This window comes from Tamandua tetradactyla, chromosome 23, assembly GCF_023851605.1.
Source record: "Tamandua tetradactyla isolate mTamTet1 chromosome 23, mTamTet1.pri, whole genome shotgun sequence".
NCBI lineage: Eukaryota > Metazoa > Chordata > Mammalia > Pilosa > Myrmecophagidae > Tamandua > Tamandua tetradactyla.
This window is the reverse complement of record NC_135349.1, coordinates 48556698-48579922: the sequence shown is the minus strand read 5'-3', so window position 1 is coordinate 48579922 and position 23225 is coordinate 48556698. Positions and strand designations below refer to the sequence as shown.

Here is a 23225-nt window from a genome sequence, read left to right as displayed (position 1 = left end):
AGCATATTTCAGAACTTCACTCCTTTTTACAGCTGAATAATATTCTTCTATTAATGGACTATTTTTTAACTTTTCGTTTTCATCGTCATTCTCCTTACTAGACTACAAGCTCTTTACAGACAGAGATGTTGTGAAATTAAATTCCTGACTCAGATTCACTTTTTCCCCCTTCTGTACTACATGACCAGTCTTTTCATTTTTAGATTTGTTCACTTTGGTGAAGCTTGAATAAGGAAACTACCTTTCAATTATCATTGTTAAATTGTTTTTTAATTCATTTCAGGTACCTTTTCTTGAACTACTCTAGTTCTTTTAATACAACAGAAATAAAACCTAGCAATTTTTAAACGAAAACTCACCTTTTAAATATAGTTATTTGGTATCAGGTCATTGAGAGAAAAAAAAATGCTTAAAATTTGCTGAAAGATCAGTCTGGAAAAACACTACATGGAATCTTGTGTTTATTTTCCATTCATGTGGCGCATTCTGGGAGAACTGCACCACTCCTACCTTTAACCTTTTGGTCTCTAGGGAACGAATACTTGCCTAAGTTTCCCTGATGCTTTCTCACCAAGCTCTACAGCCTTTTTACATTCTTCTAACAGGTCCCGCACGCACCCATGTTTGTCTGGATATAGTGTTATTTCCTAAGAAACGACAAGATAAAATAGACGCTTTAGAGAAAACATAGGTTTGTTACAAGAAACTGATTTTGCTTGACAAGAGAAAGAAAACTCAATTGTAGTCATCCTCAATTGTCTCTGGCTTGCCCACCACCTCTTTGTTCCCACCTGACAGCCCCAGATTTGTCAACTAGACCAACAGGCCGAATCCTGGTTCTGCCCAGGACTCAGGTAAGTTGGAGAAATGCTGCCATTTAAGGTACAGCTCTTCAGGAACTACCCCCCAGCAAGGCCATCTAAAATCCTCCTTAATTCCTTGAAGAAGACAAGGACATGTTCTCATACAGATGACTGGTGGTAAAGGCATAGCTATGTGATGAAACCAGGAATCAATGATTTTTTACTTCTGTTGGATTTTATGACATGTGAATAAAACTGTTTAAAAATGAACAGACAGATACAACTGCTAGAGAAAATGTGGAGAAAGCGATGTGCTGATTTACTGCTGGTAGGGAAGCAGAGGGCAGTGTGGTGGTTCCACAGGAGGCGAGGGGTGGGGTTGCCATAGGATCCTGAAACCCCATTGCTAGGTATCTACTTGGAGGAACTAAGTGTAGGGAGAGAAATGGACATTTACATACTGGTGTTTATGGCTGCAGTGTTCCCAATTAGTGATGGATGGAGGCTGCCTAAGAGTACATCAGTTGAGGAATGAAAGGGGGAACTGAGGTATATATACAATGAACTACTGGGTGGCTCTAAGAAAGAATTAAGTTGTGAAGCATGCAACTAGGTGAATGAACCTTGAGGATAGTCTGTTGAATGAAATGTTGGGAACAAAAGACAAGTATTATCTAATTTAACTTGTACTGTCAGTTTATTCAAAGACCATAGTTACATGAAATCTTGAATAGTTAGTGTGATGCCCCAATACATCTCAGAGTAATCTGGGCAGAAAATAAAAAAGATTTTTTGCAAAGTCCCCTTAGGGGACCGGGAGAAAGGAGAAAATATTAAACTTTCCCATCTCAGGAACTGATCTTCTTGCAAGCACTGGGGACAACCAATTCAATAGGCTAACCCTAGATCTTGGGGCTCACCCCTACAAAACTTACTTCTGTAAGGAAGAAACTAAACCTACTCATAACTACACCTTAGACTCATGTGCCCCCCACCCCCACCCACCCAGAACCTCTTCTGTTGCTCCTCTTCTGTGGCCTCTCGCTAAGCCAACTTCACAGGTGAACTCACTGCCCTCCCTGCTAAGTGGAACATGATTCTCAGGGATATAAATCTCCCTGGCAATACGGGATGTGACTCCTGGTGATAAGCTGGGACTGAGCGTCATGAGATTGAGAAAGCCTTCTTGACCAAAAGGAGAAAGAGAGAAACGAGACAAAATAAAGTTTCAGTGGCTAACAGATTTCAGAGTCGGGAAGTTATTCTTACGCATTATACAGACATCCCTTTACTGTTTATGGTGCATTGGAGTAGCTAGAGGGAAGTATCTGAACTGTTCAACTGTATTCCAGTACCCTTGATTCTTGAAGAAGACTGTATAATGATACAGCTTTTATAATGTGACTGTGTGATTGCGAAAACCTTGTGGGTGATGCTCCAGGGTATGGACAAATGAGTAAAAATATAAGGACAAAAATAAACAAACAATAGGAGTGATAAGGGGTTAAAAAAATTGGGTAAAGTGCAATACTAGTGGTCAATGAGAGGGAAGGGGGTAAACAGCATGGGATGCGTGTTTTTTTTTCTTTTGTCCTTTTCTTTTTCTGGGGTGATGCAAACGTTCCAAAAATGATCATGATGATGAATACACAACTATGTGATGAGACTGTAAGACACTGATTATATACGCTGGATGGACTGTATGGTACATGAAGACACCTCAGTAAAAGTACTTTTAAAATAAATAAATACATAAAACTCTCCCTGGTTCTTGGAGTGAGGAAAGGAATACATGCCAATCTAGATACGATCAAAAGCCTTTGTAGCCTCCTCCTGATCACTCCACAGGGATGAGAGTGTCTGTGATACATGTCTCAAATCTCCTGGTACTAGTGAGCCCAGAAAGGTTAAAGACTAGGAATCCAAACAGGCAGGGGCTACCTGGGCCAACAATCTAGCTAGATGAGATTTGGGAGGGTCAGAAATTAAGTTTCTGCCCCCAAAATCCAACTGCAAAGGGCAAGACAAGGCTTGGGGCTGAACAAGTACCTTCTGTGTGGGTGGAGCACAAAAAGTTGGACTGGCCATTATAGAAGCTTCAAAATAAAAATGGCAGAACAGAGTCAGGCCGGCTGTACTTGTCCAGGTCTGGCCAAGGCAGAAATAGTTTTGCATGTTTCTTTGAGAGAGACAATGCCCTGGGACAAGTGGCAATGTACAAACGTCAGGGTTTCCCAATCAGTGAGATAATGGTTACTGCAGGACTCGGGTAACTCAACACTGCTGTTCACCACGAAGGCTTCAGAAGGAGGTGGAAGGCGGGAGAAGACAGAGCTTGCTGCCAGTTCCAGTCTTCTAACCCTGCGGCCTGAGCCCTAACCCTTGCTCTCACTGCCTGATTGCTCTCCTTTTGTTGTTCTAGTTTCAAAGGTCAAGGGACAGACTGGAATAGAAAACAAGCTCTGATAAAAACAAAAATTTGTAATATGAAAGGGAACTTACCTCTTCCCTAAACTGGCTGTTTAACCATATACACTTAAAACTTCGCCTGTTTTCAAAGTCTGTGATTTTCATTTTAAGCTATTAAGAAAAAAGAGACTCATTTTAGAAATGCTTCATAAAAAACCCAAGCCTTCTCTTTGTATTACCCACAGTTACGTTAATTGGGACGCATACCTGCTGATAGTAAAGTTTCTTAGGTTGTCTAGGCTTGAAGAATTGTAGAAGATCTCTTAAAGTACCTTCATAATTATGTCTAAGAGGATTACCTGGGCCATCCCTATAACTACACAAGAAAACAGCATATAAATAAATGACTTGTTTATTGGCCTAAAACAAATAATCTGTGAGTGAGCATAAAAGCAAATCACTGGCTTCTTACACCTAGCCCTGACATATGGGCCCATAAGACCCCCAATTCCTGAGAATTCAGCCCCTCTTGCTGTCCCGCTTTCATCTGCTCTGTCTACAATAGGGACCAGTCCATGGCGGCGTGGCAGGCACCAACCCAGCTGGACACATGGGAGGTGCACTGATGATGTCTCTAAAGTGAGTCTGGTTTTAGATGAGGCTATCAATTATTTCGAAATCTTGCAGAGGTGTGGTCAAGATGTGAGCGGTGGTATTTCTATTTCTGAAACTAAGAAATGGAATGTCAGGTGAAGTGGCTAGCTACTTATTAAAATTAGTTTCAAGATGTTTCGATGAACTATGGAGAAAGCATGTGATAAAGAGCAAACAACACATGCCCAGGAGTATGGCTTACCCTTGAGACTTGAAAAACTGCAGCAACATTGGATCCGTGTTAAGCCTCTGTGCAACTGTCTTTGCAACCTGGGAGAAGGAAATGAATCAGAAGACAGAAAGGAAGACACACGTTTTGGTAAAGAAGTGAATTTGCTCATTAGCTTAACAGATGACTAAGTGTTTGGTTAAGTTAATAAAGGAATTAAAAGAACAGCCTGAATTTAAATTCTGCTAGAAATGTACCATACGACAGAAATAGGCTCAACCCCTTTGTTCATCGCCATAGGAACAGGGCCTCTGTGGCCTTCATGTCCATGGTGGGTCCTATCAGGTTTTTTCTTTTTTTTTTTTTAATTTTCAGATGTTTTTTAGTGGTAGTTTCTAAAGATTATACACTTGGTCTGTGGTAACTGAAGCAAAGACGTTATTAAAAACTACTACCTCTTAAATCAAATCATGCCAAGGGTTCAGAGGATGCTGTGGGACAAAAGCTCAGACATGGCACCACTACCATGGGAAAGGAATAAAAAAGAAGTTCTTGTTCCCATATTAGCACTAATCCACTTCAACCAGAAAACGTCCCCCCAAACACTGGGACCATAACAAGCTTTTTCTGAATCAAATCCATTAGACAGCTTCGTCAGCAAGCATTTTAAAGGAGAAATTGATCTTTCCGGTGTGAACTCATAAGGGAAAGGGGAATTTATTAAATACCTGAAAATAATTCATTCTATTTGATAACGTAACGACAAAACCAGGATCATTAGGGATCGTTTTATCACAGAAAATGACATCAACACGGTGGTAGAGGTCTCTGAAATATTCTTTTGCAGTGGGTAATTCACTGTTATCATTTTCTGGGTCATCCCTGAAAACAAAACAGTTTACAGATTGAACAGAAGTCCATGCTGGGGGTGTGGGGGGGTAAATGGTTAAAAAAAAAAAAAAGAAAGCATCATCTTCTACACAATGACATCAATAATTTTTTTTGCGAGATAGAGTCATGTCCCCACTTCAGGACACTAAGGAGCCTAATTCTAACCAGCTCTGTGTACAAGGTCCAAAAAGGACAAATTTAGCCAGAAGACGCACTGTTTATCAGGCACTGTAGGAAACTCCTTACTACAAAAATAAACAAAAAAATAAGCTAGCCTCACCCTCTCCTCTGTTACAGACAGGGAAATAGCCTTAAGACAAAGTGCCTTGCCCACAGAGCTGGCATCTGCATGGGCCCATTTTCCTGACCAGAGTCAGGAAACAACGTCCGGCTTTCATGCTAGAACAGCAGCACTGGATGCATGCTAAACCCGTAACATTCACTCGCTGGCCCCCAAAGCAGTTCCGCACGGTGATTGCTCCTGGCTCCTGCCCCCTTCCTGCAGCCTGGGCTCAGGACCACCTGCCAGAGGCTTGAGGGTGGGAAAAGGCCCAGAGCAACATGAGGTCCTTTCACACACCAAGTGCCAAAACCCCAGACTGTGCCTGCGGACACACATTAATCACCCGAGCAGGCATGTTCACAGGGAACTACGCAGCTTCTAAAGGAAGGAATGCAATTTTGCTATTCTGTAAAGATTTCTCTTTTTGTGCTCACAGTAATCATTCTTACATAGACACTTATAAGAAATGAGAGCATTAAATGATGTAAAAAGATCACCATCCATAATTCTAAAACCCAGAGAATTCAACTTTTGTCAAACATTCTCAGATTTTTCAAACAAAATACAGCTCAGGGTTGAGATACAATTTTGCTTCCTGGTGATAAACTCCTTTTAAAAAGGACATACTTCTGGAACACTATAATGTCACCATCCATCAGTTCATCAAGAGCTTTATCAAGAGACACGTCGTAGTCCTGGATTCTCTCTGTTAAATTCGGTTTAACTTCCTGTAGCAAAAATAGAAAATGGTTACAACGCAAGATTCATCTAATGTTTAATATGACCACAAAATATGTCATTTACTTTTTGATATATCTTTACACGCCATTCTATTCACCCTACAGTTTTAATAAGTTCGAGTGCTAGTGGAAAATACTAGTATCCAGAAGGACACAATAATCAAGGACCCTAAACAGAGACAAAAAACTGAATATAAAGATGGGATGATCACCCGAAATCACCCAAGTCCTCTAACAGTCACTGCAGCCTTAATGGTAGCAAATTCAGCACTAGCTAAACAATCTGTCTCTGCTACTAAGAAAAAATGATTATGGAAAAATAAACCATCCAAACCTCATAGAGGATAAGGCTAGTATCTTGGATAAATCCTGCTCTGTCACACATAACTGGGAGCAAGTCACCTAGGAAAAGGAAAAATAAAAACATCCATTACTGTATAGTACCAAGACTTTAGCAAGATCTACTTCAGAGGCAAGTGCAGTGAGGACTTACGTATTTTACAGGATATCGGCGTGTAGATATGCCCACAGTAATTCAAGCTCCGTGTTTTGGGATCATACATCTTCAAAAATAACATCACATCATCTATAAGGTACACAGACAGGTTTCTTAGGATCCAAACACTCAATACAACGTCAAAAATAAATAAATAACAGTAAGCTCAGCAGCACAGTGACTGGAAACGACAGCTTAAGACAACTCAGAGCTTACTATATCAGATGAGGCTGACTCAGTCCTGTGACTTAGAGATAGTTTCCAAACAGCAAATCCATGAGAAATGCTGCGTTTGAGGCAGTAAAGAAAGATGGTGCTAAGCATTTCCAAAAGAAATGCTAATTGTAGAAGATTTTTACAGGCTCAGGTGACAGCGTGAAAATTATACTTTGGCACTGAAGAAAATGTCCAATTTTATTTAACCGGAGCAAAAGGGAAAGATAGTGAACTCAGGTATCCTCTCCTCAAAACCTGGCGCTAACCATAACTAGCTAGTTGAGTGTTCCCATGGGCATGTGTGTCAGCGGCTATGTCTCTGCCAGAGAAGTGACCGTCCACAGCAATAAAGATCTTTAATTCTATAGCAACTGGCTGCTTCATACCACAGCGGCAGACAGACTACATGGCTCATGCTGCCTAAGATATCTGCCACCTGGCCTTTGATAGAAAAAGTCCGCGACCCTCCACTCTATATCATCTGTCAACCATACAGGAGACCAAAGCGATTAGCAGAACCTGGGGGCCGAGGGTAAAGCTCTAACATCTGTGATGGCTCAACCTAGCTGCTACCTTGGCCTTTGCCCACTAGAAGACATAGCCACAGTCCGATTTTGCTTTGTCAGGAAGCCCTGAACACAGTGGGAATTGGCTTTTCTACAGGGGAAGCACCTGTAAACCTGTGTGTGCAGAACATACAAGCAGAGACACGACTTTTCTGCTCTAAAAGTAACTGGGCATTTTGTGGGCACTTACGATCTTTATCAAACTTGGGTAATGTTGCGCCACTAGCGGCCAGCTCAGGGTCAACTGTTTCCAGGAATATTGTCCAAGGATTCTCATTATCGCTGAGTTCAATCATCTATTTCCAAAAGAAATGCTAATTGTAGAAGATTTTTACAGGCTCAGGTGACAGCGTGAAAATTATACTTTGGCACTGAAGAAAATGTCCAATTTTATTTAACCGGAGCAAAAGGGAAACAAGTTGCACTAACCGCAGAGGACAAAAAGCCTTCTGCATAATTCTAAATGAGATATGGTACCATCAACAATATTTACTGTTTTATTGCCGTCTGCTTCGTTATCTAACATTGCTGGCCGTTTTGTTCCATTACTCCTTGCTTGCATGGGCCATAATCGAATTTGATCTTGTGGAAATCCCTGGAAAAAATTAACGAATGAGTTAAAAATTAGCACACAGTTTAATCACTGACAACTTTGTGATTATAAGACAGTAAGTCACAATTTCAGCTCCTGTCATCAATTTGGACAGTGATGCAGCCCAAAAAACACAAAGGGAAGGATGAATATTCATATTCAACTCCCTTCTTTGCAGATTCTATTCAAAGATTAGGCCAAAAGGGCAGAAGCATGTCATTTCTGAAATCCTGTAGATTTACCTGTACCCAAGTCAAGAGCTCAGTATTTTCTTACCCACCTGTACTCACAACTCAGACAAGAACTGCCATGGGGTCACTGTTGTCACAGCTAGAAGGAACCTGCAAGCTCACTGCCCACAGAGGCCACCTAGGACTTTCCCTATCTAGTCACATACAGAGGGGCTGGGACTTGGGAGTCCAAGGTGCACCACCCCAGGACAGCTGCGCTCACCATGGTCTGGGAGAGGCTCTGGACGAACTCCGCAAGAGAAGAGTTTTTCAGCACTTTGAACACAGTATACTTCACTTTTTCTTCATCATACATATCGTTTCCTTGATGGCCACAGAACTGGTCCTCTGCGACGATCTAGAGACATGCATTGAAACACAGGACCATTTCCAGTTAACGTAAAAACAAACAAGAACCACCACATCCAATCAGACTGGATTTGAAGAGAAAAATGCTAAAATCAAGTAGTCTTTGGTTTCAAAGAAATGTCTTCAAGAAGATAAAAATATCATCAAAGGAAAAGAACTTAATCTAAGTACTTACAAAGACTAAAACAAAACAAACGCTTTATTTTAAACTGTAATCACAGCCATCACCTCACCCATGACTCATCTAACATGCACTAGCTTAGAGCTAGGTATCACCTGTGGGTGATCTCCAAATATGTTCTTAAGATACTTCGATGCAGTATACCTCTTTTCCAGATATTCACCTTGCTAACAGAAAGGTCTCTTTATATGTCCTTATACTGCAAACTGACTTGTGAACCACAACCATCTGAGACAAACCTCCTCCGACAGAGCTGTCCTTCCCTGCCCATCTGCCGTGCTTTTCCAGTCTGCCTAGAGGACCTTCCTCCAGCCCTTTCTTCACCTTGTACCTGCCCAGTCAGATTCCGCTTCTCCTCCAAACTTGAACTCGTTTCATGTTTTGCATCCTTCCACTGAACAACTCACTTCTCTAATCCCCTTTGCACTTTTTGTAAACACGAACCAACAACTCATCATTGCTCTGTCTGGTGGACTCAATTACTTCCCACATGTAAATCCTTCCTCCTTAACTAGCATGTGAATTCCAAAGGTTCAGGGAAGTGGCCTTAGCAGCCACCCAGTAAGTACCAGATTTTAAAAATGTTACGGGAGCTGCCCAGACACACTCATATGTAAGCATGCTGGTCTGTTAACCACTATTCCTGGCCTGAGACCCTCCTGCTGGTCCAAGCACCTGCAGCCGATTCCCCTCCGCAATGGCCCCACTACCTTCCCTTCCACCCGAGGGCCTGGGGCTCACAGACGCTGACCTGCACTTGCATGTAGAGGTGGGCTTCCTGCCGCTCCTTCCGCTTCTGAGCCTCGATCCTCTTCTCTTCTTGTAGTCGTTCCACCAACTGCTGAGGAATATCATGGTCTGTGACAGCTTGTAAAACTTCACCTGCAGTGACAAATGTGTCTTCTTTCACCTTTCTGAGGATTCTATTTCCCCCTCTTTAGAAGGCCCCAACTCTATGTCATAAACAAAATAACCTATTAAAGTGCAATTACTTGATACCCACTTCAAAATCCACAGCCCAACTCAAATTGCTTATGACATTGCAAGTACAGCAGTAAAGGCAGAAAATGTTACTGGGAAGGCAATATGGCTCAGGCCCACTGTTAAGTGGCATAAAATGCCAGGGCAGTGGAGGGATTCAAGGTACAAGAGGAAAAGCTCACCAGGGAAATGAATATCAAAACCAACTTTACTCACTCAGCTTTGATTCCCTGATATAAACTAACATATATGCATTAGTGCAGTGTCGGACAGACAGGTCATCGTCGTGACCCCCGTAATTGTGCTCAATGGCTTCCTCTTTAGTACACCTTGATACCACATCGTCATCAAATTTACACCACTGCAAAGAAAAGCAACAAGGCGATGAAAAGCGCTCAGCATCAGAAAGCAGCATTTTTCTAAAATGTATCAACCGATGATGTACTGCATGTGGACAGGCCTCTAAAAACTCACTTCTTGCCCATTCAATATTCTCTGCTAGCATCCACCCACAGGCAGTTAGGGTAATCTACTCAAGCAGACCATTTTCCACTCAGGCTCCATCGACTGCCACTACCAAGTCTTTAAGGAAATAAAGCTATATAAGAGCATGTATAACTCAGCTAGTAAAACTGAAATATCACGTAAGGTTATAAAATTAAATGAGACATTTTCATCTCCCTCATGACATTTTATCTCAGCTGGTAAGAGTCTGGCTTAAGAAAAACAGAAAAAAGGCCAGCACAACTTGTACATAACTAGTTATCGTCCCATCTTGGGCCAAGCCATTTTAAACGGGACTGGCTATGTCTATAGTTAAAGGTGCTCTTGTTGTGTTTAAGAGCCACCTGGTGCTTTGGGGATCTGGCCATCAAATGCCCTCAGGGTGTGCTGGGCAGGACCCTGTGGGCCCAACACCCTTGTCTGTGAAATGGGCATCACATCCTCTGAGCTGCCCACACTGCCAGGGGTTGGGTACAGGTCGAATGATGAGATTCCCTGAAAAAGGGAACTATGGAGCACTGCACAGGGTTGACAAAGGGGCATGCAGAAAGCATGCAATGCAGGCTTTCCCCTCGACCCAAGCCAGGGGGAGACTACTATTATTCATAAACTGAAAAGAAGCATCCTGCAGGACCTGAAGTTCATTACTCATAATGATGAGATGCCTACATAACATATGCCTCCCTTATTTATTGTTTACCATTCCAGTGCCCATAATTAAAGGGATAGGAAAACAGCACATGATTTAGCAGCCAGAGAACACATGTACAAATCAGAGGCCATGAAAGAACCTTATGGAACAAGTCCATCAAGCAGGAACTGGAAAAGGCTGAAGTTCAGCTTCCAAATGAAATTCCTTTCCCACTTCTCATTTACCAGTACCCACTCCCCCCATGCCCCTAGACTTACTTTGCCATCCCCTTTGGGGTTCAAATAGACCACATAGTGTCCACCGTGATTATCTCCACTGTGAACCAGGACTGCATGGAGAATGTAATTTGCTGGGTCTTTAGGATCTGTTTTTTGCAAAAATTCATCAAGTGGTAACTGTTCGGGGAACTCAAACCTATTAAAAGACATTTTTAAAGAAATCCAGCTTTCATTTACACGTAAAATACTTCACCTTTGGGCTTTTCTTATGGTAAGACCTTCTACTTAATGGTTCTTATTTACTGGGAAAAGCATGACTTTGACTGGGAATGCCTTCTCAACTAATCCTGAGATATCCCCTACTAATTTCACCTATTAATAAGGAATCTGAAGCTAAATTTCAGAGAAACACGCCTGGGAAACAATACAATCTCTAAATAATTTTAAGTTCAAGGGGATCACACAATAGCCAGTCTTGGAATATGTACACTGTCAATTTTCTAGGATGTAAATAATTTCAAATGCTCTGATGAATCAAAGCCCAGGAATGAGACTGCTAAGGATAAATCGCAGTCTGAAAACAACAATCGTTACCCTACGGTTTCTGAAGAAATAGTGAACTTGCCTTGGTTTCAAATTATTTGCTTCGTGAAAATATGACTTACATGGTCAAATTTAATCATCAGGGGTGCAAATCAAAGGGCCTTCCAAGAAGAGAAAGGAAAGGGGGGGTGAGGTGGGGGCTGCAGTCAAGTGCAGAACACATGTCCCCGCTTCCACCCAGGGGCAGCCACTGCCAGGCTTGGGAAGAATGGCCCCAGAGTTGCCAGATGCTCTGATTTCCTAAACCTAAAATAAGCCAGAAATCTAGATTTTCACGTGAAATTCAGTGATTTTTGGCTGTTGGCAACTAATGCCAAGTAAAACACAAACTAAAAGAAGGGGAGGAGCCAACGAAATACACCAGCAGGCTGGAACTGGCCTGCACGCTGTTATTCTTAAGCTGTGGCTAAAAGTGTTTCCTCAATATTCCTTCAGTAAAGGATGAGGAGGGGCGAGCAAAGACTCACTGGTGGTGAGTGGTTTGATTTGGTCACATTCTCCCTCAAATCTGAAGGGTGACGGGCCTACACGCATCCCATGCAGTCGGTGCACACACCCCTCGGGATGAACATTCAGTATTCTAAACAGGCAGGGCGACGCGTGTCATCGCTCTCACCCAGAATGCTGGGACAATGCACATATCCACGTCAGCATACTTGAAAACTAGCACACTCAACACCAACGGAAAGATCATAAAATATCTGAGAATCCCATTTAACATACACAATACCATTAAACCACATCTGAGGTAACATCCACATTCTGGCCAAGATCAAAGTTACTAGAAATCCCAGTAAAGGCAAAATCTGCGACAGAAAGAGCCCTAGCCTCATGGGCTTTAATCTGCCAAGCTCAGCAGGGCAACAGTTCTTGGAAGACACCCATGTAGAACTTCTAAACGTATCAGAGACGGAAAATGCAAAGACTAAACAATGTACTGAGATTAACCCCCTAAATCAGGATCAGGATTAAATCTTAACTTGTACATTCCACTACATATTACCTATCATTGATCTTGATGTTTTGGTCCGTCTGAGGGTCATACATAAATCTCATCAGCTGTAGATGTAACACTGGTGGCAATGTTAGGAATTTCACACCTTTCTCTGCTTCCTGAACATTTAAAAAGAAACGCAAATTTAGTTTACCTCTACTTACTTACTGAAGCAATGAAAGCAATAGCGTTTCACCAAGTTTAGAACACATCTGGACCTTTTGGTGGGGAGGGGCTTGGGGGTTAAGTATCCATCTAGGATGCCTTTAATGTCTATCAGGTTTCCTTACTATTTAAAAACAGACTGCAGCAGCGTATGTGTGCGAGGACGCCTGTTACTTTGGAGTGTAGTTTCCCTTTACGTCCAGCAACAGGGAATGCTTAAGTGAATTAAGATTTTTGGTCACGTGCTATAGTGTTTGTCACTAAATATTGTGAAAAACTATGGAGAAACATGAAAAAAGCACAGAAAGGAAAAGCAGAAACTATGATTACAAGGCAGCGAAATCAGGTGTGGAGCACCTGAACAGGTGCTAGGAGACCCTCCCTTAGGCTCCTCCTGACTCTTGCAGAAGAGTCCACACCATAGTGGCTCAAGAGCGCTTACTGCTCCATCTGCTCTGTAACAAATGTTCTGACTCAGACAACAGCCTGGTCCTTTCCCCAACCAACAGAGCCTTTCCCCAGGTACTGACAGCCTCTGTGCTCCCGGTCACCCCTCACCTCATTCTTGGGAAGGATCCCCACCTCCAGTGTTCTTCACTGCACTCAGCTCTGACCCATCTCTGCCAACTCTTTCTCTGTTCACTAACATAAGCCCCTGGAAATCACAGCCACTGCCCAGCTGTCATGGCCCTCACCACACATCTAAGTCACAGGAGTATTTCCAATTCCAGTCTTCCTTCTGAGTTGTAAACCCACATTCCCACAACCTTGCTAGAGAACCAAGGGACATCTACTTGGCAGTGCTCTTTGACGGGCATCAGCATATCTAAAAGGACAGTGCATGTCTGGAAAGATGAAAAAAACAAAAACAAAAAACCCCTGGAGCCCACACCACACAAAGGAATGGTGTGTGTTTAACACAATTCCAAAGATGAAGGAAAATCATTTTACTGCCATCCACAGAGTCTACAATCCTAAAATATGTACTGCTTACCCAGCCTCCAAAAGATCCAGGGTGGGTAGGGTATGTCTTCTGAGTTGACCTAAATGTTTCCTAAGCACAACCAGTCGCCTCTGTTTTAACTGACACTGGTAAAGCAGCTCTCTGATCTCTAACGGTGTTCTGTGTGGTCTGACTAAGCGGGAGAACATGCAATCTGTGGGCTGCTGCAGATGGGGCACGCGAGCACTGTCAATAGAGTCCTGATCGTGATCACTGGATTCCTGAGGGATGGGGAGCCACAGACCAGCCTGACGCCACCAGTGTCACGTGTCCTATCTGACGGTGGACTGGTGGCCGGTTCACCAGGCTCATGGCAATGTCAGAAGCCCAGAATGCCTGGAGGGCTACAGAAAGCAAGCAGGGCCAACAAGCATCCATGGAACAAATGTCAGAGAGAATGTGTTCCCTCCAAGACATGCTCCTCAGAAAATCACAACTCCATGATTGTTTTTTAACTTTTCTTTTCGGGTGCATGGTCCGGGAACTGAACCTGGGTCTCCCGCATGAAAGGCGAGCATTCTACCACTGAACCACTCTGATTTTTTTTAACAAAACCAAATAAAGTGATGCTATATAACTAAAGAAACGATGTTGTTTCCAGGAGAACTGAGAAAAAGCTCCAGCACTGACACCAGTGAGGCAAGGAATAATGACCAAGGAGGAAGCTGCTTAAAACCCTGTGACAGGCCCTCCTGAGGTGCATGGGGTGAAATGCCCACCTGAGGATCTGCAGTGCAAAGATCCTGTGAGCCCCTCCCTGCTCCTTCCCATTCAACTCGACAAATGACACAATCAGGGCCCTCTAAAAGATAATGTCCAGGCTATGAAATAAAGCCCTTTTGTGTTCTAAATACCAGAAACGTATAAAATGGGACTACTGGGTTATTAATTAGCTGTTAGGCAAAAGGTCTGAAAGTAAAGGGAAGCAACAGGGCATTGGTACTGAGCATCCAAGTTACCTGCAATCCATGCTCCCCAGCGTCATATTTATTGTCGCCATCTAGTTGTTCTACTGCCACATAATCCACAAATGATTCAAATACTTTAAAGAGAAAGACAGAGAAAGTGAGAAAGTTAGCCAGAGTGGTCACAGAAACTTTGATAGAACAGGCGATACAGGTATTTTTAAAATCAATATATTTAAGAACACTAGAGAGAAGAACAGAAAAACCTATAGCTGGGGACAGTAGCCCTCACATCTTGTGCCACTGCCACCCCCACTAACCCAGCAAAAGGCACCAACTCTGGAACCACGAGGATGCTCTCTAGAGTATTACAAATGGATAATAGGTTTGGATAACTCTCATAATTGCATTTTACAAAAGAAGATTTCCAAATTGCCCATAAGCATTTGAAAACATAACAACCTCACTATCTTCAGGGAACTGTAATTTAAAACGAAGATACCATCCTACTCCCACCCCAAATTTCCAAGTCTGATAATTGACATTTCTGGTGAGGTCGCAGGACAACTGAAACCCTCACACCTTGCTGGTGGGAATGAAACCGATACAGCCACTTTGGAAAACATGTTAGCATTCCCTATCAGACTGAACATATTGCACATGGATTCAGCAATTTCACTCCTAGGTATACACTCGAGATGCATACAGACATGTGACAGATCCAAGAATTGTCAAGCAGCACACACTCACATTCACAGTGCCACTGTTCATAGTGCCATTAATCACAATTGCCAAAAGATGGAAGCAACCCAAGTGTTTGTAAGCTCATGAAAAGATACACAAAATGTGGTACATGCATATGATGGATTATTCAGCCATAAAAAGGAATAAAGTTCTAATGCATGTGATAACATGGAGGAACTCTGAGGACATTACATGGAGTGAAATAAGCCAGACACGAAAGGACAAATATTGTATGATTTCATTGTTATGAACTAATTATAACAGGTAAACCATGGGATTACAGTCTAGTATACAGGTTGCCAGGAGATAGACTGGGGTTAGGGAAAGGGGGTTGATGCTTAACTTGTACAGATTTTCTATATATGCTAATGGTAAAGGTTTGGAAACGGAGGGTGGCGGTGGCAGCACATCACTGAGAGTGTTGTCCAGAACACCAAATTATGTAATAGAGTTCACTGTGTTTAGAGTAAGGACAACAGTTAATAGTATAAGAATGACTTCCGTGGATTATAACAAATTTTATGACATTAATGCAAGGGAGTATGTGGGGGGAAAAAAAGTAAACCTGACGTGCACCATAGATGAGAGTTAATGCTATCTGAATAATTTTTCAACAATTACAACTACTGTAAAAAAAAAAGTACAATTATAAAAAGTGCCACCAACAACTGTAACAAATGTTTCATACCAGCGCAAGGTGTTGGTGGTGACGTGGGACACGGGAACTACATTTTATGCAGGATTATTCTGTAAACCCACAACCCCTCTAATAAAAAAATTTTTTTTTAATTGTCAAGCAGCCTTACATGTAACAGTTTCAAACTGAAAACAACCCAAATACCAAGAATGATTTTCAAAATAACTTGTGTTAAAGCTGTAAAATGGAATACTACAAAGCAATGAAAATGATCAAACTACATGCAATCCGGATCAAGCTCACAGGTAATTTTTTTTGGAGAGAAAAAGAAATGAGAAATAAAGACATACATCTGCCAGGGTTACATTTACATAAAAACATAAAACATGCAAAATTATCCAAGATAATGCCCAAATGGTGGTGTCCTCCGAGGAGGGGGAGGGAGTGGCTGGGAAGGAACAAGGAGGGCCTTGTGTGGTGCTGTTAAGTGCTCTATTTCTTGATCTGGGTGCACTTCGAAAGTATACAGTAAATTGGTAAATTACATTTATGATTCGCACATTTTTCTGTGTGTATTTCAATAAAAAGTACTTGTTTAAATGAAGCAGTAAATCAAAGTAGAAATTATCAAAAGCATACATCATTGATAAACAAAACTTACTATTTTTCTTTCCTTTTATACTTAGCTGGATATCATAATAATCTTCTCTTCGATCAGATCTATAGTCTACTTCTTTACACTGGATATAGGACTACAAATAAGGAAAACAAGATGTCTTAAATGAAAAAAAAAATCAACACCTAAAAATCTTTTGCAATCTTTCATTAAAACTAGTGATCACATACCACCATTTTGCCTCTGAATAATTTAGGTATGGTGCCTTCTACACACGTGCCTTTCATTTTATTCTCTACATTATCGAGCAACTGAAAGAGAAAAATTTTGCCTTTAAGAAACTTGACAGCAGTTTATTTAGAAACTCTGACTAGGAAATGTCATGGCCAAAAAACTTCTAGACTACAGGTATTATGACCCTTGGCATGCAATTATCAAAGACATATACAAAATCTTCTTCCTTGGTTGGGTATTTACAAAAATATCTACATGCAACAATTGAGATTAAGCCCTTTACACAGCCCTTTGGAATGAATTAGTAATCTGTAGTGGCTTTAGAAGCATTTTATATTCATTTTACCTCTGGAAAATCATGTAAATTGATCACTAAACTTAACTCGAAATGGTCCACACCAAGAGATTAATGAGGTTGAGCCTGTCAACAGGATTGACTGGTTTGTCCATGGATATTTAATGAACTGGATTCAATCCAGCTAGTGCTGCAAAAAAGAAAACACACCTTGCCCAGCCAATCACCTTGAATAGCCATGTTGTGTGTGTGTGTGTGTGTGTGTGTGTGTGTGTGTGTGTGTGTGTGTATCTTTCTGAGAAGACAAAGATCACCTGCAGTGGAAGAACGAGAATTTGCTAGTGACTAATGGTGGGCACTGGGAGAACCACCAACACAGAAGTCTGCCTCAGTTACAACTTCTGTGCAAAGGAGAGATCGGTGCTATGTAATAACAGAAGTCACTATCTCAAAGTGATTCGGGTCAATCAGGATAGTCAATCCATCGTTTCTCGGAAAACTCATGGGCATGTGTCTATGTGTGTGCACACTGGACAACATCTACTACCCACTACCATTTAAACTCAACCCTTTCCTAATACTTCAGCTTCAAGTAACTGCTTCCCCCTCCCCATTCTTTCTGGCTTTTAAGCTAGTTAGATTCCACCTTTCCTTTCTCGCCTAGTTGTGGTTGTGAACAAAGATGGGTACATTTGAATTACAGTAATGTGAAGTAGGTCTGAGAGATTTTACTCAGTACCAACTTCTGACACTGCTTCAAAACATTAAATGTCAGAACTATACAAACTATTGCTTGAAACTTACCACTCGACACAGCTCCTGAACATCGTGCTGCATGAAGCTGTCAAGTGTTTCCCACCTTCGAAAGACATTAAAATAAGCACCTACATTTCAACTTCCAAATTTCAAATGAGAGTAAATCAAAAAGCAACTAAGATTTTAAAAATAAACTGGAATAAGCCATTACTATTAAATTCATTTTCAATGTTGATTGCTGGAGATAATTTATCAGTGAACAGTAAAATATCTACTATTTTTGTAGCTTGTTCTGAAAATCTTAATGCTGGGGAGGTGATATCTGCAAGTAAATGTAAATACAGTTTTAAACAGTATAGGTTATTTTCTTGAAAAGTAAAACTGTAAGTGGTGAAGCAAAATTCCAAAACAAAGCTTCTATTTCCAAACAGGTACAACAAAATACAATGGTAAAAAACACGGATATAATTAAATGGCTGTCTCTCTCAATTAAATGTGTACATCATGCTCTATTAATTCTTCTATTCTTCACTCATTCCTCTTTAAAAAAGGAGGCAGCAGAATGGGAAAGGGAGATTTCTCATACGTACCCGAATGACTTTGTTAGCTTTTTTGTTCCTACGGGTTTATCACTGTGCTGTAATTCATAGAACACTCTCTGTAATGCTAAAGGGACGCTTTTAGATGAATCATCACCCTCTGTTGGCATCATGTACACAGCCTAAAAGAATTTATTTAGAAGTAAGAATTTAATCTTATGTGAAGGTAGCATCTCTAACATAGCAATGGTTTAAAAACATAGTTGATCAGCTTTGAACTACTTCCAAGTAAGCCAGGAATTTTTTTTTTTTATTTAATCATGAAATTTGAAAATATCAGAGTTCAAAAACCAATTTATTGCCCATATAAGCTCACCAGCCTAAACAATTACTCATTTCATATTACTTCTTGGAGTAACATTTTTAAAATTACTACTCCATTACTTATGAACAGAAGATAGGATGAAAATGGATTACTATGAAAATTACCCACATGTTGCCATCAATAGTTTTTATATTTTCAAAACAACCTTTATGTCATAAGCTTATTTCAAGGACAATAAATCCAAGTTAAGTATGGAAATCACGGTAGTAGGAGAAAAGTTTTATTCATCTAAGTTAGCTTAAAAAGCAGATGACTAGTCTAAGTACTGGGGAATAAAAATACACAGCGTAAGAATTTTCTATGTGAGGACCACACACTGCGGTACAGGAAGGAGACAGTGGAAAGTTTGCTGAGAGGATTTTCTTTATTCCTTAATTTATCTGAGGAAAAAAAGAGCTGGTAGAAGGTTAAGGGAGAGAAATACCATTCATTTACCTTTCGTAGCTGATTTGTGAAAAACAACGTCTGCAGCAGGCTGTTCATGTAACAAGTTGCTCCCTGATTCTTTAAACCGACATAGCCCGTGTGCTTCTTCGAATCCCACCTGAAAGATCAGTTCGAGGTTGAGGGCAAACCAATACCAGGTCTGGTCACACAGCTGCGTCCAGTTGGTCACGCATCCACTTCCAGCCAGCCCCAAGTGCGTGGACCAGTGCACATTCAACCCCAGCGTCCCCGATCGGTACTCAGAGATGCTGCTTAAGTTCCAGATATTTTTAACAAAGGCCTGCCTGCCAGGGTTGTTTTCTTGCACACCCAAAGAAAGGCCACATGTGCGGGCAGCTGAAACCTAGCTTTTCTGTAGGGAGATGTGGACACGGGAAAAGATGGGCGTGTAGACTTGGCAAGTTTTACCTATGATTTCTAAGCCCAAGAGATTTTTTTGGTGGTTCTATTAATACTAAGAAGAAGCCAAAGGGCACCACCCCTTCCCCAACTTCACTCTGTAGATACACAAAAATAAAATCAAACACGACCCCGCCCAGTGTGCCCAATACCGGTAGAGACGCAGATTGTGAGGTTCAGGGTCAACAGTGCCCCATGATTCCAGGGTTAGTCTGAGGTCTTGGAAACAAGCACAGGTACCACAAAATATTAGCAAGAAAACGCAGGAGATCTGAACTACAGGTACTTATTTTAAAACCAAAAATCATCAAAAAAAGATTTACAATAAGTGGGTTTTGACAAGAACAGCGAAAAAGGAAATGTTTTGACTGGGTCAGCTGAAAATTCCAACCGAGTTTTCAGTCAGATGTGTGAGCACATGGGAAGCTTTTAAAAATGGGGGCAGGAAAAGAGTGGGCTAAGCCTACTTAAAATTAGGCCTAAGAGTCACCCCCAGAGAACCTCTTTTGTTACTCAGATGCTGCCCCCCTCTCTAAGCCAGCACAACAAGCAAACTCACCGCCCTTCCCCTCTCTATATGGACATGACTCCCAGGGGTGTGGACCTTCCTGGCAAGGCGGGACAGAAATCCTAGAATGAGTTGGGACTCAGCATTAAAGGATTGAGAAAACCTTCTTGACCAAAACGGGGGAAGAGAGAATTGAGACAAAATAAAGTGTCAGTGGCTGAGAGATCTCAAACAGAGTCGTAGAGGTTATCCTGGAGGTTATTCTTACGCTTTTTATAGATATCCCTTTTTTAGTTTAAGGTATATTAGAGAAGCTAGAGGGAAGTGTTTGAAACTGTAGAGCTGTGTTCCAGTAGCCATATTTCTTGAAGATGATTATATAATGATATATTTTTCGCAATGTGACTGTGTGATTATGAAAACCTTGTGTCTCATGTTCCTTTTAACTATAGTATGGACAGATGAGTAAAATATAGGGATTAAAAATAAATAAATAATAAGGGGAACAAATGTTAAGATAAATCAAGCAGACTGAAATACTAGTGATCAATGAAAGGGAGTGTAAGGGGCATAGAAATAAAATAGGGGAATCAAAGGCTAAAATATACTGGATAGATGGAAATACTAGTAGTCAATGAGAGGGAGGGGTAAGGGGTATTTCTTTTTCTGAATTGATGCAAATGTTCTAAGAAATGATCATGGTGATAAGTACACAACTATGATATTGTGAGTTATTGATTATATAACAAGAATGGAACGATCATATGGTAAGAATGTTCGTGTTTATATGTTATGTTTAAAAAATTTTTTTCAATATATTTAAAAAAAAATGGGGGCAGGGGGAGGAGAAGGCCTGCACAAACAATGTCAAGAGAATAAACATGTGCTTGTCCCCTACCCCAATATTTAAATACCACCCAAGCACATGCGTGAAGAAACTACCTAAGGTGTTCTGTTTCTGCTCCCTAGCTGAGGATTGATAGGAAAGTTACTTTTCTTGGGTTCAAAAAAGAACTCTGAGGAAGTGCTCCCTAGGTAATAGGTCGGGTCTCCGGCCACGGGAGGTCACCACTGGGACAGTTCCTCTAGCCAACAGACAGGGTCCCGAGTCTGGCTGCTCCAGCACCACAGGGCCTTGTCACCCGAGCATGGAGGGACACATGGGAGGAGGAGGGAGCTGCGAGGTCTGGAGACGAAAGGTGCAAAAATAGGATGCCGGGTAAAGAACTGTCATATCTCAAAACTTTCCAAAAAATTTCAGGACTAGCTGGTTGAATTTTACTAATTACTAATTTACTAATTACCTTTTGGAACAGTGAAGCTCTTTCTTACATCATACCAAACAGACAAAGAATCGTTTTGAGTGTACCTTTATTAGCACTGCCTTACAGGCCACCCCGCCCCAGGAGGTCAGGAACGATGAGAATGCACAGACCACCTTCGTTTGCTTTGGGTTCTAATGACTATTAATGTCTCATAATTAAACGAACCATTCATACTGGACATGTAGGTTATTATCATTCTAACTGGTAAACAGATGAGGAATTGGGTGTGGTATATAAACGTGCTGAATTAATTTCACAGACTAAATGAATTATTGGATCAAAAGATGCAAAACACCTATATGGCTCTTGCTTACTCGTTACCATCTTGCAATCTAAAAGGTATAGAGCCACTAAGCAATAAAGGAAGTCTCAGAAGCCCCAGGAGTCACCCTATGGGAGCTCTCACGATCCTTTCTATAAGTTATCTGACTCCGTCTCTGGAAGACTTCTTGACCTAACTTTGGTGGTCCCAATTGCGAAACCTTCTCTTTCTGCCCTCTTTCTTACTCTCCAGTCTCTTCGCAAGAGCTTTACCTTCAAATACCCCTCTGTTACTGCCACCTAAAGTCCTCTTTGGTAGAGCCTAGGGAGCCCGCAAGAGTCCACTGATAAGTGAACACAACCTCTCAAATCCATTCCCTTCCCCCAACCTTCACCCTAAATGGGCTCCCCAGGCTCCTATATGCTTCCCTTCACTCTGGAGTCACCTTTGCAACCACTCTTTTTCTTTGCTTCTAACTCCTCCATCAACCAAACAGTTGCCTGGTTCTGCAGGTTCCACCTCTATGTCACCTCATACCCACCTATGCTCTTCACTCCCAGGACATACACAGCCACAACAAATACAACCTGGGCAGCTCCTAACTTGGCCACCCTATTGCTCTTTCCCAGGTCATACCACACACTCTTGCCAGAAGATAATGCTGGGTGGAAACATGAGCAAGATACCAGTATCTGTCATATCTCAACTTCTCCCTATATTGTATTTTATTGTTTCACCTGCATACAATCACCTTAAAAACAAAAAACGGTCTACAACCTGATCCCAACTTTATCATCCTAGCCTTCAATTCCATTGCTCACACTCTCCATCTGCTGCTCAGCCCAATCCCAAGCTTTCCCACTGCTGTCTTCATGCACTGTTCTCCCTATCCTGAACTCCTTTTGACTCTCCCTCAATGAACCAATCCCCTACACTGCTGAAGGCTAAAACCACCCTCTTCCCTGGCCCGTGATCAGAGGCTGTACTCTGAAGTTTCTCCTCTGGGCTCACTGAGATTTTGCTTATCATCTGAACTTGGCATTTTTCCCTGCTCCCCCATCATCACACACTTACAGTGCACCTAGGTTTTTGCATCCCTGTCCCCTTCAAAATAAAAACTGATACAAAGCAAAGAAATAAAAAAGCACTCTTCAACAAGTAGTTACAGGACAGATCCCAGATCTCATGGGCTACCATACAATACAATAAAAAAAAGTTAAAAACAAAAACCCAAGCATCTCTGCTGTGGTCATTTATACACCGATGCTACTAATCCTTCTTCCAGTCACTAAGTTTTGGGGACAGAAAACCATGGCTGTCTTGCTGACCATTAATTTTATTCCCAGACCAAACACTGTGTCTGACATGTAGACAGTGCTCAAGAAATGTGTTAACGAGATGAATGCACTTATGAAACAGGCACATTGTCTGTGATACTAAATTTGTATGCCAAG

The 23225-nt window shown here is 41.5% G+C and overlaps 1 protein-coding gene across 3 annotated transcripts in view; it reads right to left on the bottom strand.

The window, feature by feature from the left end:
• The window catches only part of USP7 (ubiquitin specific peptidase 7), a 79274-nt gene that overhangs the window by 7578 nt on the left and 48471 nt on the right, over positions 1-23225 (bottom strand). For all 3 annotated transcript variants that reach the window (XM_077141852.1, XM_077141853.1, XM_077141854.1), the window contains exons 6-26: positions 19266-19374; positions 18497-18627; positions 17955-18009; positions 16852-16932; positions 16667-16757; positions 14679-14761; positions 12561-12670; positions 10994-11150; positions 9797-9941; positions 9351-9481; positions 8273-8407; positions 7721-7822; positions 7418-7523; positions 6443-6535; positions 6284-6351; positions 5837-5937; positions 4764-4917; positions 4069-4136; positions 3480-3588; positions 3306-3383; positions 547-647 (exon numbers count right to left, since the gene is read on the bottom strand). In XM_077141852.1, coding sequence (XP_076997967.1) covers positions 547-647; positions 3306-3383; positions 3480-3588; positions 4069-4136; positions 4764-4917; positions 5837-5937; positions 6284-6351; positions 6443-6535; positions 7418-7523; positions 7721-7822; positions 8273-8407; positions 9351-9481; positions 9797-9941; positions 10994-11150; positions 12561-12670; positions 14679-14761; positions 16667-16757; positions 16852-16932; positions 17955-18009; positions 18497-18627; positions 19266-19374 — 2208 coding nt within the window. The remainder of the gene's footprint in view (positions 1-546; positions 648-3305; positions 3384-3479; positions 3589-4068; positions 4137-4763; positions 4918-5836; positions 5938-6283; positions 6352-6442; positions 6536-7417; positions 7524-7720; positions 7823-8272; positions 8408-9350; positions 9482-9796; positions 9942-10993; positions 11151-12560; positions 12671-14678; positions 14762-16666; positions 16758-16851; positions 16933-17954; positions 18010-18496; positions 18628-19265; positions 19375-23225) is intronic.